The sequence below is a fragment of the Budorcas taxicolor genome, chromosome 3 (genome assembly GCF_023091745.1).
Source record: "Budorcas taxicolor isolate Tak-1 chromosome 3, Takin1.1, whole genome shotgun sequence".
NCBI lineage: Eukaryota > Metazoa > Chordata > Mammalia > Artiodactyla > Bovidae > Budorcas > Budorcas taxicolor.
Window position 1 is genome coordinate 95,181,597 of NC_068912.1, and position 14,798 is coordinate 95,196,394.

The following is a 14,798-nucleotide window of genomic DNA, read 5'->3' on the forward strand; positions in this document are numbered from 1 at the left end:
AAGAAAAATTCGCAGGCCATTTCTTGATAGCTCTCAGGTCAGTCACCTAACAGTGGGTCAATCAGTAATGGCATTTAATGCAAAGATGAAATTTTGTAGCTGGACATTTTTATCCCACACTTTTTAATTTAATGATGGCAAAATACTTCTGAAGTGGGACCAGGAGGAAGAAATTAGAAGGAATTAAACTATGTCTTCAAAAGGAGTAACAGAAGGCAGTCAGAATACGACTGAATGACCCTGAAGGCTCACATGACGCGGACAACCTGCACGGAGCCTGAGTCTTCGGGAAGTCTAGAAAAGGGGAGCTACACAGGGGACACAAGCAGGGGCTACAGACTACCTAACTTTTCCCCCACCCAGTAAAAGAATAGCTGATCTTTAAATTCAGGTGAGTAAGTTTAGCATTACTTCAGGAGATACTACCCAAAAATCCACTTTTTCTCATGTCCACTGATTTCAAATTTAAAGGCTTAAAAAATTAGCTGATTAGCTATGATGCACTTAACATGCAAGTGTCAAGTGTCCTCAGTTGACTCTGAGAAACTGATCTGCTAGCCAATGCCTCTGTAAGCAAACATGGCCACCGACTGTCTACATTTATGAATTATGCCAAAAAACTTACCTTTTCTGTTTGCCATTTTCAGTCTAAGGACCACAGGCAGTTTTACTTTGTATTCCTTTATTCTTAATCCTTTTTAAAAATGTATGCTTCCCTAAAGAGAAGCTTTGCACATAGAGAATTTGTTACCCTGATGCTCACTATATTCTGTTTTATGTCATATAGACACTGAAAGTAGTTTGGAGAGTCAATACCTGTTATAAGAGATGCCTTATAAAGAACACTCAGAGCATTTAAAAAGTTTGTGTGAACCAAACTCCAAGTATCTGAAAGTATTTCTTCTATGGTTTACATTTAAAAGAATAAGATTCTTTTATTTTTTTCCTGGTCAGGCTTTTCAGACATTTCAAATCCTACAGCCAAGCCTGAACACATCTTACCCAATCCCAATTATGCCAGATAACAGGGTAATATGCTATTATTTGCTTTAGAAAATATAGAAGCTACCAAGCTTCTAAATTTATGATTAGACGATAGTAAAAGCCAAGCCATAAAAAATACTTCCCCCAAAGTTTATATATATACCTAGAAAACTAAAGGTAATTAATTAAATTTGTACATGTGTGTTCTGAAGGAAGGATTAGATAACTTGGGAGAACTGATTCCTATGTAATCAATTCTAACTTTAGCCCTTTACAACTGTATTATAACTTTATTTAACTTGGTAAAAGCCAAAATTGATGGTTCTTAACATGGTATGTGGAGATCAAAATTAAAGAATACAAAGTACCTTATTAAAAAAAAAAATTCAGCTCAATCCTGGTTCCCTCAATATTACTGCCAAACTTCTGTAAAAGAAACCTTGTTAATAAAGAAAGACTAATAGCAACATAGAAGATGATTAAAAAAAATGTTCATTTACCAATTTTGACAATCTAGAAAAAAAGAAAGTCTGACTATAATACTTGATGACAGACATCATGTTTAAGTAGAAAACACAAAGATAAAAAAGTAATATCGCTGAAAATATTGCACAACTTCAGGTGTTTCCTCCAAATTTGCTTTATGTAATTGGATATAAATTAATGAACAAAAACTTAAGCAAGATACATGTAACAATTTAACAGAACCTGATAATCTATAATTTCTTTCAATTTTTCTCAAACTCATCATGGGGCTCATAAGAAAATTAACCAACATAGATACTGCTACAGTTGAATGTCAAATCTTTAAGTGCTTCTGACATACTAAATTCTTCTTAATACAATTATGAAGAACCCTTCAAGAGACTTGTGTTCTGTATGTAGAAAAGTGTTAAAGAGTCAAATATTCAACTCAATACAAAATAATAAGAAACATTTCTGATTTGTTAAGGTTGAGATTGCTTCTCCTTTCGCTAATGAATGATTTTTTAGCTGTAATTATCACTGAGCCAAACAAATATGTCATCTTCTAGTACATAACAAAAAATAAACACATGCTAAATGGATAAAACATTACAAACTACATCTTTGCTAGACCATCTCTACCTCTAACACTTCAGAAGCTTAGAGTTTCAGAGAATTCCTACATTTAACTGCAAGAAAAAGATAAAGGAGAAAGTCTTTTTTTTGAGATCACAACTATGATGTCATGTGGTTATACAAATTCTGCATTTGTGTGCAAAACATTAATTAAACGCATTTATCTTAATTCTCCCTGCTTAGAATTGTCAGTCAACTAGCAGGACTTTCCTTCTAAGAAACAGAGACTGAGATGTGTTTTGTGTAACTTCAATAACCTCAGCAATACAACAAGAGATGCAGTATCCTTTTGCTATGGTTCAAGACAACAGGGAAGAAGGTCACAGGAAAGAGAAAATCAAAATTGTTACAACTGAGAAACTTTCTCAGTTTAACCATGTTGCCACTTTCATTTTTACATAAGCATGGTGGCATAATTCGAGCTCAATAAATCAGAATTCCTAATATTTAAAATTTACCTTGACTTTTAATTATCACCATATTAACAACCAAAATAATTATCACCTATTAACAACCAAATTAGATGAAACACATAAGAAAGGCTAATATTAAACCTGACTTTACTAGAGTTGGTTTCTTGACACATTAACTGATTTTTATTTTAATAGAAAAGGGATAGTGCATCTCAGTTTGCTTACAAGCTAGGAGATCACTTTGAATTCTGCATTTCCTAACTGCAAACAGATATAGCACTTATAACAGGTTATAAATAAACTGGTTTTCAAGCATAGAGCCAGCCCCAACGATAATAATACACTATTTAAAAAAGACCTAAGGCAATGAATTCCATTTCCAATGGAAAAAAAGAACTGTGCAAACAAGCTTAAAACTACTTTTTTTGTGCCAGTGTTATAAAATGTAGCTTTTAATAAAACCTTGACCCAAATGCCAGCAACTTCAGAAAAGAATTTGGGTGGGGGAGAAGAAGAAAGTTATTTCATTTAGGAAAAAACAACCACTATCTTTTTCCTAATCTTTGACACACACAATTGAAACATATACAGCTGCTGTAACACTTTACACAATTCCTATGTACTGGAGCAATAACAAGATCTAAATACAATTATATTTTTAAACACTGGGTCAAGGCTTTACATAAAAATACCATCCTACTTTTCCCCCTTAGTTTCTAAAATATCACGTACTTTTCCCCAACATCTGCAGCCATTCAGGAAATTTTAGGAAACTTTTGTGCATGATCTTAATTCCTAATCCCTGGCTCTTTGGGCTCAGTGACAAAAGATCAAAACCACCAAAAATGATGGTTCACTTGAAGTCAGATGAGAGACCCTGGCTCAATTAGTCTCATAGGACGAAAGCAGTGCTGCATCAACTGGCTCCATGCAGGAGGGGCACGTGAAGGATCTCATCAGCCAGTCATCTATACAGTCCAGGTGATAGATGTGCATGCACGGCAGAAATCGAATTGGGTCCCCATAAACAAAGTCCATCATACAGATCACACACCTGTTGGGGTGAGGGAGAGAAATGAGAAAGCATTTTTAGACAAGTGATCTATCTAGAATACTCTTTAAAATCCCCATTACAAAGACAGTGTTAATATGAACAGACAAAAACGGCTTCCTGTCATTCTATCACCTAAGCATCCAGACGGAATTTTTTCCTAGCATTATCCTGCTACAATCTCTTTTTTCAATCACCTGGGAATTTGAAGAGTTTGAGAGCAATCAACAAAGAGAAACGTATGAGACAGGAATCAAGTTCACTGCTAGAATTGTGCTTGTAAAACAGCTACATATTACAGAAGACACCTTAAGGAGGATGTGAAACTTTAGTAGATAAGAAACCATGTTAGATTAATTTTATTTGAACTGAGTTTTCAGTGTAAGCCCAGACAGCTTTCACTTTAATAACTACATGTAAATACAGAACCACTAACCCTAAATGGTGCTACAGCTCAAACAGCCAAGCACAGCATAATAAATTACTTTATGTCTGTTGGTAAAGATCATTCTTAACCTACAAGGAAAATAGTTGTTCTCAGGGATTCTCAAACAATAATGAACTCTGAAGGAAAAATCTCCCTGAAGTAAAATTTTATATTTAACTCATCAGACTTAGTACAATTATTCTATAAGTTAAGAAACAGATAAGGTTTTCCTCATATCACTAAAATCCTTAGCAAACAATTTTAATCTCTATATAATCTACCAAAGTATTCCTCTATTATTGTTTTTCACTAACTAAAATTATGGTAACTATCTCTGCGCATAAAACTCTGGGAGCTGAAGTGAGGTACATATTCTAGGATAGATCTCTAGAATTAACTGTCTCAAAGGGTTTAGATCTAAAGGTCTGTGAAATATTGCCAAACGGCTTTACCAATTGATTAGGCCACCAGCAATGCTGGTACTAGTTCACACTTATTACACAGGTAAATAATTTTTAACTGACATTAACTGTCATCCAAATGGACACAGGCAACCTATAAAATGGTCAGAATTTGTACCATCATTTATTTTTATATGAAAATTCTTAATTTCTATATCTAAACAAATTTTTGCCCAGAATTCATTAAATATCTGACTCTCAAAATGCAACAGAATATTTTTAAAAAACAAATCTCTGAAGACAGACCTTTGAAACATGTATAAATTAAAACTTACTCCCGGATCTTTTTTTCTGATCCATCTCTTCCAGGGTCATAAACTCCTTTAGGCAGATGCTGTATAAGGCCTATTCTTTGAGCTATCCTAATTTGTTCCTCTTCAGTCAGCTGAGTTGCCAGGCGAGTCTGGCTAGGTGTTGGATGATAGACCGGAACTGGAACTTGTTCCTAAATTTTTTAAAATGGAGAAAATAATTATTTAAAAAAAAATCTGTTTTCTAGGTAACGTTTTCCTTTTGTTTCTTCCTTTTTTGGCTGAGGAGGGGACCTTGGAGAGGAAGGAGATTGGACAAATATGCACTGGCATGAAATTCTGTTTTACCCTGCCTTAACATTAGCATATCTGACCTACTTTTAAAGGATATAAAAACAAGCTTTACAGTAAAACTGGCATGGAATGTTACTTGAAGTATTTCTATAGGAAAACCAAATAACACAGACATATTCATTCCTGATACACAAACAGATAAATCAATGTAATTAATTAACCAAACGGACTGTATTCAATATTCTGTAGGCCACAATGGGAGTTTCGTGGTCTTGGTATATATCATTACTTACAGTAGAATTGGCCATTACAGATTCTTATTTGCAAACTTGTTATTTCTTTCCATACAGACAACAATCTTTAAAATTAATTTTTTCTTTATTTGGAAAGATGAGGTATTATCGCAATAAATTCCTGTAAAATTAGGCTTTGCATATGTATTTGGATATGATGATCCAGTGAGCGAAATGAGGCCACCTTCTTTCCAAATGGAATACACATTCAAAGACTCAACCATGAATCACGCAGTACTGTAGGGCGTATTAGCAGAAAAAACACCCATGCATAAGTGGACCTGTGCAGTTCAAACCTACGTAGTTCAAGGGTCAAGCAACTGTATTGCTTTATTTTTCTACTCGCTGTGCTGTGCTTAGTTGCTTAGTTGTGTCCGACTCTTGGAGACCCCATGGACTGTTGCCTGCCAGTCTCCTCTGTCCATGGGGATTCTCCAGGCAATAATACTGCAGTGGGTTGCCATGCCCTCCTCCAGGGAATCTTCTCAACCCAGGGACTGAACCCAAGTTTCCCACATTGTGGGTGGATTCCTGTCTAAGCCATCAAGGAAGTCTCACCTTTATGAGATAATTTTATTCACAGTCTTTTATACATTGTTTCAACAGATACCTGAGTATCTATTATGTACTAGGTGATGGGGAGTGAAGTGTAAACAAAGTTCCTTGATTGATGAAGAAAGCTACCTTATTAGATAAGATACTCAGAAAAAACCTCTGATGAGACATCTGGGAAAAGATCTCAACTCGATGAATACTATGAAGTTCATCTCTGACCTAATGATTTCATTGTGGCTAAAACCATTTTTGAGCCACCTAATACAGTGTTTCAGATAATCTCTCTACTGAATAAACTGACTGAGACATAACACTTTCAATCTATGTATAATGTCTTCATGGGAAAATTCACATTAAATCACAACTATCTATTCACATTAACATTAGAAAATGTTATTTTTATTCATCCTGTATGATTACTTATGATTTCTACAATTTAGGCATTTGTTTACAATGATAGCCAACATATGCAAGTAGGAGATTATGCCTTCAGGAATAATCGCTTAATTTGTTGACACAACCTTTTTTTAACAATTTGAAAAAACTGTTTAACAACTTAAAAAAAATTCTGTGAAATAACCTCCCTAAGTATTAGAACTAGCATCAGCTGAGGCTGTTTTTAGTCAATGGTTTCTGGGGTTCAAAAGAAAATAACAGAGAGCACCAATAATGAGACTTTGTAAGGGCTTAAGTATAAATATGCTTTTCAAAGAGAAATTTTAGGGGCAAGTCTCAGATACATATATATTAGGCTCAAATACTGAAATATTTAATTCAAGGAAAAAGACATTTCATCACAATGTCTCTTAAAGATACGATTATGTTCCTTTAATTAGCCCTATTCTTATAAACCTGTTTTCTGACTAGTTATTATTGAGTTTCTGGTCAAAGGCAATTCAACTCAAGACTATTTCTTTTGAGATTCAGAACAAATCTGTAATTAAAGATCTCAAAAAAAGGTAAATTCTTATCAAATAATGTTATATTCTCTGACACAGTAAAATGCCAGTGGTTCAAAGTTTCATGTTTTATAAACTTCCACATGAAATCAATAATGATTAATACTTCTAGCTCATCTAGAAAATAATAACCAAGCATATGGATACTTACCAGAATTACATTCTTCATCCAAACACTTAGTTCATTTCACATGGAAAGAACATATTTTATTATTATCGAGTACGGTTTTTGGATCCAGATAACCTTGGATTACTGTCAAAGTTACTTCTCTGCCACTAGAGTGACCATGTTGAAGAGATTTAACCTATCTGGATTACCCTACCACATATGGTTGCTGTTAAGACTTAAATGAGAAAGATGGTGAACCTTAGAATGGCAGGAACTCACAAAACAGTGGCTTTGATAACTATCAATATTGCATTTGAAGAGCTCTGTTACTTCAGCCCAATTAGCTGTTTCCTAAAAGTTTCAAGCTTGTCCATCTTACTGCCTTTGTCCTTGCAATTCCCTCTACTTTCCCCTGCAGGTCCACTGGTTCAAAGTATATTAATATCTTGTCAATGTAAAACTTTACCCGATCCTCCTCCTTGCCACCCAATATTGATAGACACTGCCTTTAGCCTCATCTTAATTACATGTGTCTGCCTATAAGAGAATTAAGATTAAACAATACAGTGAAACTTCAGTTAACAAATACTGTTAAAATTCAACAAATAACAATTAACAATTAAATAACAAATTCAGTTAACAAATAACAAAATAGTTATTAAGCAAGAGGCTCTCAATTCTAGCTTTCAAAGAGGAAGTGAGGTACAAAACTGCATTTCTTTACCACAGCATGAGAGCTTTTCTTCAGTCCTATAAAAGTTACATGACCCTTCTGTTATTAAAGATTGTAAAAATGGCTGTTGCACCTCTGGTTTAGATATTCACCTATTAAAGGTTTTATACCTAGTGGGCAATTTTTTTTTTTTTTTCTGAGCTCAAACCATTTTATCTATCTAGAAATACAATGATCATTTCTCTGTTTTTAACAAAGAGAAAACTATAGTACCAGTATTTATTTTTGATTTAGCAATGTCAATCAGGAAGTTAGTAATAAAAGGAATATAAGTTTGTGCAACTAAGCTCTATTAGATTGTATTGGTTAAGGTGTACTATATATTGACTATTATTTGGCCTCAGAGTAGGTAACTATTTTTTGTTTTAGATGTTAACTGTAGATGACTCATAATGTTAAAAGTACATCCAAATTAAAATGTTTTTGATTAAGAATATCTGCTGATTATGATGGATGTCTACATGTTTTATTGTAAATTCATTTGAAAAAGGTATGCAAATACTGTTTAAAAAAAAATGTTAGCTTTCTCCTGGCTTTGAAGCAAAAGAAATACACGTAAGTTCCCCCAGCCCTACCCCAAAACAATAAAAAAAGCCATGTTTTTCTTAAGGTAGCTACTGAACTCTCAAAAATAAATTTAAATGTTTTATTTCAAAAATAAGCCATCAAAGTAGGAATTTCTAATAAAGTTATAAGTTTTTTTCATCTGCAATAAAGGTTTTGTAATTTCAACAACTTTTAGAATTTAGAATTTCAAAAAACAGCAACTCTATCTTGAAACTGTCTCATAAAATAGATTCTATTGCTGATTAAAAAATAAATAGAATCCTGCACCCCCCCCCACCCCCCTATCTAGGGTACCTTTGCAGAATCCTAGGAATCAATGAAACAGTTTTTAAAATACTGCTATTTATGAATATGGGATTTTCAGTCTGAAAAACTCGAGTCTCTGATACTTTCTGCAGTGAATAAGTTATTTGAACCCTTTGCTTTCTTCCCATCATCAAATGCCTCTGGTGTGCAAACGTTAGGCTAACTGCAACTGCCCCGGCTTTGGTCTTAGCTTTCTGGCTTGTCTCTGAATACAAGCAACTCTTTGGCCTCTGCTGTAATTCCGCAGCTAAGATTTTCAACCCCTGAATTATGACTTCCAATTTAGACTATTTTTCTTATTCTCAGTCCCAGATCAACTGACTGCCATCCACATCAAGATATGACTAATTCCAAAGTCAGTGGAACAAATACTGTAAGACTGTGGGTAGTGTAAGACTCCTTAATCCTTGAACATACCTACTACTGTTAGTACAAACAAAAAGACCTATACTACAAACCAAAACACCTTAACTGTCTCTTAAGCAGGTGCTTATAAAAGGCTCAATTTCTTTGGTCTTGTGGTTCACATATGGGTACAGAGAACACAGAAAGCAGAACAGAAAAGGAAAGCTCTATCTTATGAAGAAGCATATTAATAGACACAAAACCACAACTCCGATCTCTTATAATATTATGGATGTATTTTCTTCTTTGGTATTTTTGTTAAACCAAAGGAACCCTCTAGAAATTTTAAATGATTCACCATTCTAATTTCAGTTTACATGCAACTTTTTAGAAACCCTCTACAGAGAAGGAAATGACTAAGAACTCCTAATATTTTAAAGATGGCCTCTCTCTTCTTACCACAAACACCTATTTTTATTCCCATCATACTTACTAAAAATGACCTTAAGGATGAGTTACTGTTAAGTAACTCGAGAGCCAATGGTATTTTCTAAGTGGCGAAACAGAATATAGTCAGAAGACTAGAATGGAAGACTGGACAGGGATATAAAAACGGCAAGTTTTAAAAGGCTGGATTCTGAGCCATTAATTGATGGTGCACTGTGCCTAAACTCTTTGTGTGAACAACATGATTTACGCCGGACATGTTTTCCCTCTGGGAGTCTAGAATTTTAGTATATGCTAGGCAGTGACTGTCTATTCAGTACTTCAGGCTCCCCTGGTAGTTAACACTTCACATATGTTGGCACAATTCTGTGTGACTCCACCAGGAGAGAACTCTTAGAAGCCTGTGCCTTACCTATAGACATATGCACCTTCCTTCACCAACTGACTTGTGTTCTCCTGCAATAACAAATCATGACTGTGATTACAATTATATGCTAAGAACTATGAGTCCTCCAATGAAACTGAAGATCTAGATGGTAAGAGTGATGGAAGGAACTACCTGGCAGTCCAGTGTTAAAGGCTCCGTGCTTCCACTGCAAGGGGCATAGGCTTGGCACTCTCTCCCCGACTCCCCCCAAAAGAGTGATGGATAAGTGCTGCATTGACTCTTTCTCCTGTTTTCAAATGGTTTACTTGGTGATGTTCATTAGGAATGCTTCTTTATGGCCTTTCCTGGCGGTCCAGTGGTTAAGACTCTTGTGCTTCCACTGCCAGGAGCATGTGTTTGATCCCTGGTCATGAGAACTAAGATCCTGCCTGTTTTGAGGAGCAGCCCCTCTCCTCAAGAAGAGAAATGCTCCTTTGTGAAAGACATGTTTTGACAATGACAGTTACACAGGTTTGCGTTTTATTCCTATTTTTTCAAAGTAAGTTCAAAGGAACTAATATTCTGAAATTATTATTAAGCACAGAGAAAATCATCTCCAGCACAGAGGTGTTACATGCTGAACTGCGTCCCCCAAAATTCTTATGTTGAAATCCTAACCCCCAGAACCTCATGATGTGACTGCACCTGGAGTCACAAATGTGACTTTTTGTCCTGGTCTGTTCTCCTGCCCTATACTCTTCACTGAAAACTATGTCCATGTTGACAGCTAAAAATACTACCTAGATATAAATGATTCACAAATTTATATCCCAGTCTAGATCTCGCTTTTAAACTCCAGGCTATACTTTGACAGTTCTAACTCAATGTCCAAAAATGAACTGCCCTCCAAAACCTGTTCCTCTTCCCTATCTCAGTAAATGACATGACTTCCTTTGTATAGTTCTGGAAGACAGAAACATCCTTGGCACCTTCCCCTCACTTAACTACTGAACTGCTGATGATTTCTTCCCACGTCTACTGCCGATACTTCAGTCTAAGTTCTTATTTCTTTCCTGATTAGCCAGCAAAATCTCAATTTGTTTTCTACCTGGAAGTTAGAGCAATCTTCAAAAACAAATCCAACCCTATGCTCTCTTCTACATACATTAAAAACCCCTTCAATAGCTTCCCACTGCTCTTAGGATGGAGTCCAAAGTCCTTAACAAGACCTCCAACGCCTTGCATAAGTCTACCTACCACCCATCCTCTCCTTTTTCATCTAACAACTCACTCACTGCTTTCTAGTCTTACTGGCCTTCTTTCAGATCCTTTAAAGAAGCATGATCTCTTCTGTGAAGTCACAGCACCTGTTATATTTGCATAAAACACTCTCTTCCACCATTACTCTTGCTTAGTGGTGGTTTAGTCACTAAGTTGTGTCTGACCCTCAAGACCTCATGGACTACAGCTCACCAGGCTCCTCTGTCCATGAGATTTTCCAGGCAAGGAGACTGGAGTGGGTTGCCATTTCCTTCTCCAGGGGTTCTTTCTGACCCAGGGATCAAACCCTGGTCTCCTGCATTGCAGGCAGATTCTTTGCTGACTGAGCTACCAGGGAAGCTGACTCTTGCTTAGACACTTCTTTTTCCTTCCTTCAAAGTTCAGGTTAACTTTCATTTTTTCAGATATTTTCCCTAACCATTCTTTTCTACTATAGGCTCTTTTACACCAAGTGACTTCCCTTCATAGCATTTGTCATAGTTGTAATTTTATATTTAGTTATACGTTAACTTGAATGTTGTCTTTCCCACCAGACTGTAAGATCCATGATAAGAGTTGTGTCTGCTTTTGCTCCTCACTGGATGGATAGATGAATAAATGACCTACTAAAAATGTTACCTACTAATAGCTAAAAATAGTCACCCATTAACTGACTGCAGTGTTCCTTCACATTTTAGTTTTTTCCTTTAGATTTTTAGGAACCCGTAGATAACTGTCAAATAATTATTAAAGTTAGTAAACATATGCTATAATCCTGGGATTACAGAGCTGCTTTGGCTTTGCTAAGTATATTCTTTAAAAATGACTAATAATAATATGTCCATCACTTCCTCTGCAAAAGTGAGCCCTAAATATGATTTTGAAAACCTGTGGAAAATGTTTACAAATTAATCACTGATAATGTGAGTCACTCAGCGTGTCCGACTCTTTGCGACCCTTTTGACTGCAGCCCACCACGTTCCTCTGTCCATGGGATTCTCCAAGCAAGAATACTGGAGTGGGTTGCCATTTCCTTCTCCAGGGGATCTTCCCACTTAAAATGTACAAGGGCACTTAGTACAAAATGAATGGATTTATGAAAATCTAAATCACCAATGTAGTAAACTGCTAATTAATATAGATGCTGGGAACCTTTGAGGGTGGTTCACTTGACTGTCCTCACCTCTCTATGAAAATGACTCAAGTAGTATTTTGTGCCTGGGCTGAAAAGGTGATTACCTGTGTGACTATCTGACGAATGTATTCCTTCACCACTTCATAAGCTTAACAAAGGCAGAGATTAAATCCATTTTGCTCACCAATATATACTGTTCACCTAGCACAGTGTATCATTCACATAGTAGAGATTCAAACATTACTGGATAATTGAATGACTTAAATGAAAGCACTCATGTTCCTGAAATCCATGTTATATATTCATATCAGGATTTTGTAAACATGCTATGAAAATTTTTCTAAGGATCTGGATTATGCCACAATAAAACCAAAAAGGAAAACTTAATATAAATTATAACCATCATTCCTTCTCCAAGAGATGATCTGGTTTGTTGCCTCTGTGATACTTTTACCTATCTTTCTATCCCATTGAAACGTCAATTTAAAATTTATCTAAAATCCAACTAATGATCTCCTACTCCCATAAGTTTTCTTAAACTCAGAATTTCTATGTCCACTACCTAGGTTAATGATAGAAAAGTACAGTGGAAGGAACAGATATAGAATATCAGCCTCTGGCACTTATTAGGTATGTGACCATAGGCAAGTTACTTAATACCTCTAAGGTTTCTCATCAGAAAAATGTATAGAATACCCATCTTAAAAGAGTGCTATAAGGAATAACTAAGAAAATGCACGAACCACAACAGGGGCTCAAATATCTGGGCCTTCCTATACTGACATCTAGAGTCATCCAAGGTAGACATCTCTTCCCCCCGCTTTTCATTTAGCCTTATCATTTACTTAAATGTCTTATGTGCTGTGCTAAATCACCTCAGTTGTGTCTGACTCTTGGTGACCCCATCCATGGACTGTAGCCCACCAGGCTCCTCTGTTTATGCGATTCTCCAGGCAAAAATATTGGAGAGGATTGCCATGCCCTCCTCCAGGGTATCTTCCAGACCAGGGGATCAAACCCATGTTTCTTGTGGTTCCTGCACTGCAGGTGGATTCTTTACTACTGAGACACCAGGGAAGCCCAGTGGCTCAGTGGTAAATGTCTTATAATCTTTATCTAACTACCATTTCCTCAATGTCACTAGGAAACAAGCATGTACTTGCCCTGTGAGTTTAAATCTTGTGAAAGAGGGAATTCACTGTAAGAGAAGCAAATGTATTCAAATAAATTTAAACATTTCTTTCCTCCTTAATGCTTTCAGTTCAGTTCAGTCTCTTGTCATGTCCGACTATTTGCGACCCCCATGGACTGCAGCACGCCAGGCTTCCCTGTCCATCACCAATTCCCGGAGCTTGCTCAAACTCATGTCCATTGAGTTGATGATGCCATCCAACCATCTCATCCTCTGTCATCCCTTCTCCTCCTGCCTTCAATCCTTCCCAGCATCAGTGTCTTTTCAAATGAGTCAGTTCCCCACATCAGGTGGTCAAAGTACTGGAGTTTCAGCTTCAGCATCAGTCCTTCCAATGAATATTCAGGACTGATTTCCTTTAGGATTGACTGGTTTGATCTCCTTGCAGTCCAAGGGACTCTCAAGAGTCTTCTCTACACCACAGTTCAGAAGTGTTTCTCTGGCTTTCATCAATTTGGTCCCATCAATTCTTTGGCGTTCAGCTTTCTTTATAGTCCAACTCTCACATCCATACATGACTACTGGAAAAACCATAGCTTTGACTAGACAGACCTTTGTTGGCATGGCAATGTCTCTGCTGACAAAACGTGGTCCACTGGAGAAGGGAATGGCAAACCACTTCAGTATTCTTGCCTTGAGAACCCCATGAACAGTAAGAAGAGGCAAAAAGATGACACTGAAAGATGAACTCCCCAGGTTGGTAGGTGCCCAATATGCTACTGGAGAAGAGTGGAGAAATAACTCCAGAAAGAATGAAGAGATGGAGCCAAAGCAAAAACAGTGCCCAGTTATGGATGTGACTGGTGATGGAAGTCTGATGCTGTAAAGAACAATACTTCATAGGTACCTGGAATGTTAGGTTCATGAATCAAGATAAATTGGAAGTGGTTAAACAGGAGATGGCAAGAGTGTTCAGTTGTGTCCGACTCTTTGTGACCCTGTGGACTGTAGCCTACCAGGCACCTTCCTCCGTGGGATTCTCCAGGCAATACTGGAGTGGGTTGCCATTTCCTTCTCCAGGGGATCTTCCCAACCCAGGGATCGAACCAGGGTCTCCTGCATTACAGGCAGACACTTTAACCTCTGAGCCACCAGGGAAGCTTTTAGGAATCAGTGAACTGAAATGGACTGGAATAGGAGAATTTAATTCAGATAACTATTATATCTACTACTGTGAAGAATCCCTTAGATGAAATGGAGTAGCCCTCATAGTCAACAAAAATGCAGTACTTGGGTGCAATCTCAAAAACAACAGCATGATCTCTGTTCATTAATGCTTTAAGTCTTCATGCAGAAAAAAAACAAACAAAAAACCCCACACAAAAACAACAAAAAGCCCAAGAGAATCCAAGCAAAATATTTGCCTTTATGAAAGGGAGTAATTTAAATTAAAAATGTGTTCGGAAAAGAAATGCAGCATCATGGAAAGGGGTAGAATAGAAAAAGAACAAAGGATTACAAGATGTGCTGAGGCAGGGCAAACAGAAAAGAGGGTCAGTCACACAAAAAAGCAAGGTCTGACTTTCTGATAAGGTAAACCTCTGAAGT

The 14,798-nt window shown here is 36.6% G+C and overlaps 1 protein-coding gene and 1 non-coding gene across 2 annotated transcripts in view; both read right to left on the reverse strand.

Annotated features, from left to right (window-relative positions):
- Positions 1-1,586: 1,586 nt before the first annotated feature.
- RNF11 (ring finger protein 11) overlaps positions 1,587-14,798 on the reverse strand; it is a 36,863-nt gene continuing 23,651 nt past the window's right edge. The window contains exons 2-3 of the mRNA XM_052636898.1: positions 4,713-4,882; positions 1,587-3,552 (exon numbers count right to left, since the gene is read on the reverse strand). Of these exons, the coding sequence (XP_052492858.1) occupies positions 3,381-3,552; positions 4,713-4,882 (342 nt within the window). The 3' untranslated portion in view covers positions 1,587-3,380. The remainder of the gene's footprint in view (positions 3,553-4,712; positions 4,883-14,798) is intronic.
- On the reverse strand, positions 14,277-14,348 carry TRNAY-GUA (transfer RNA tyrosine (anticodon GUA)). The gene has a single exon. It is a non-coding gene; the product is annotated as a tRNA-Tyr (tRNA).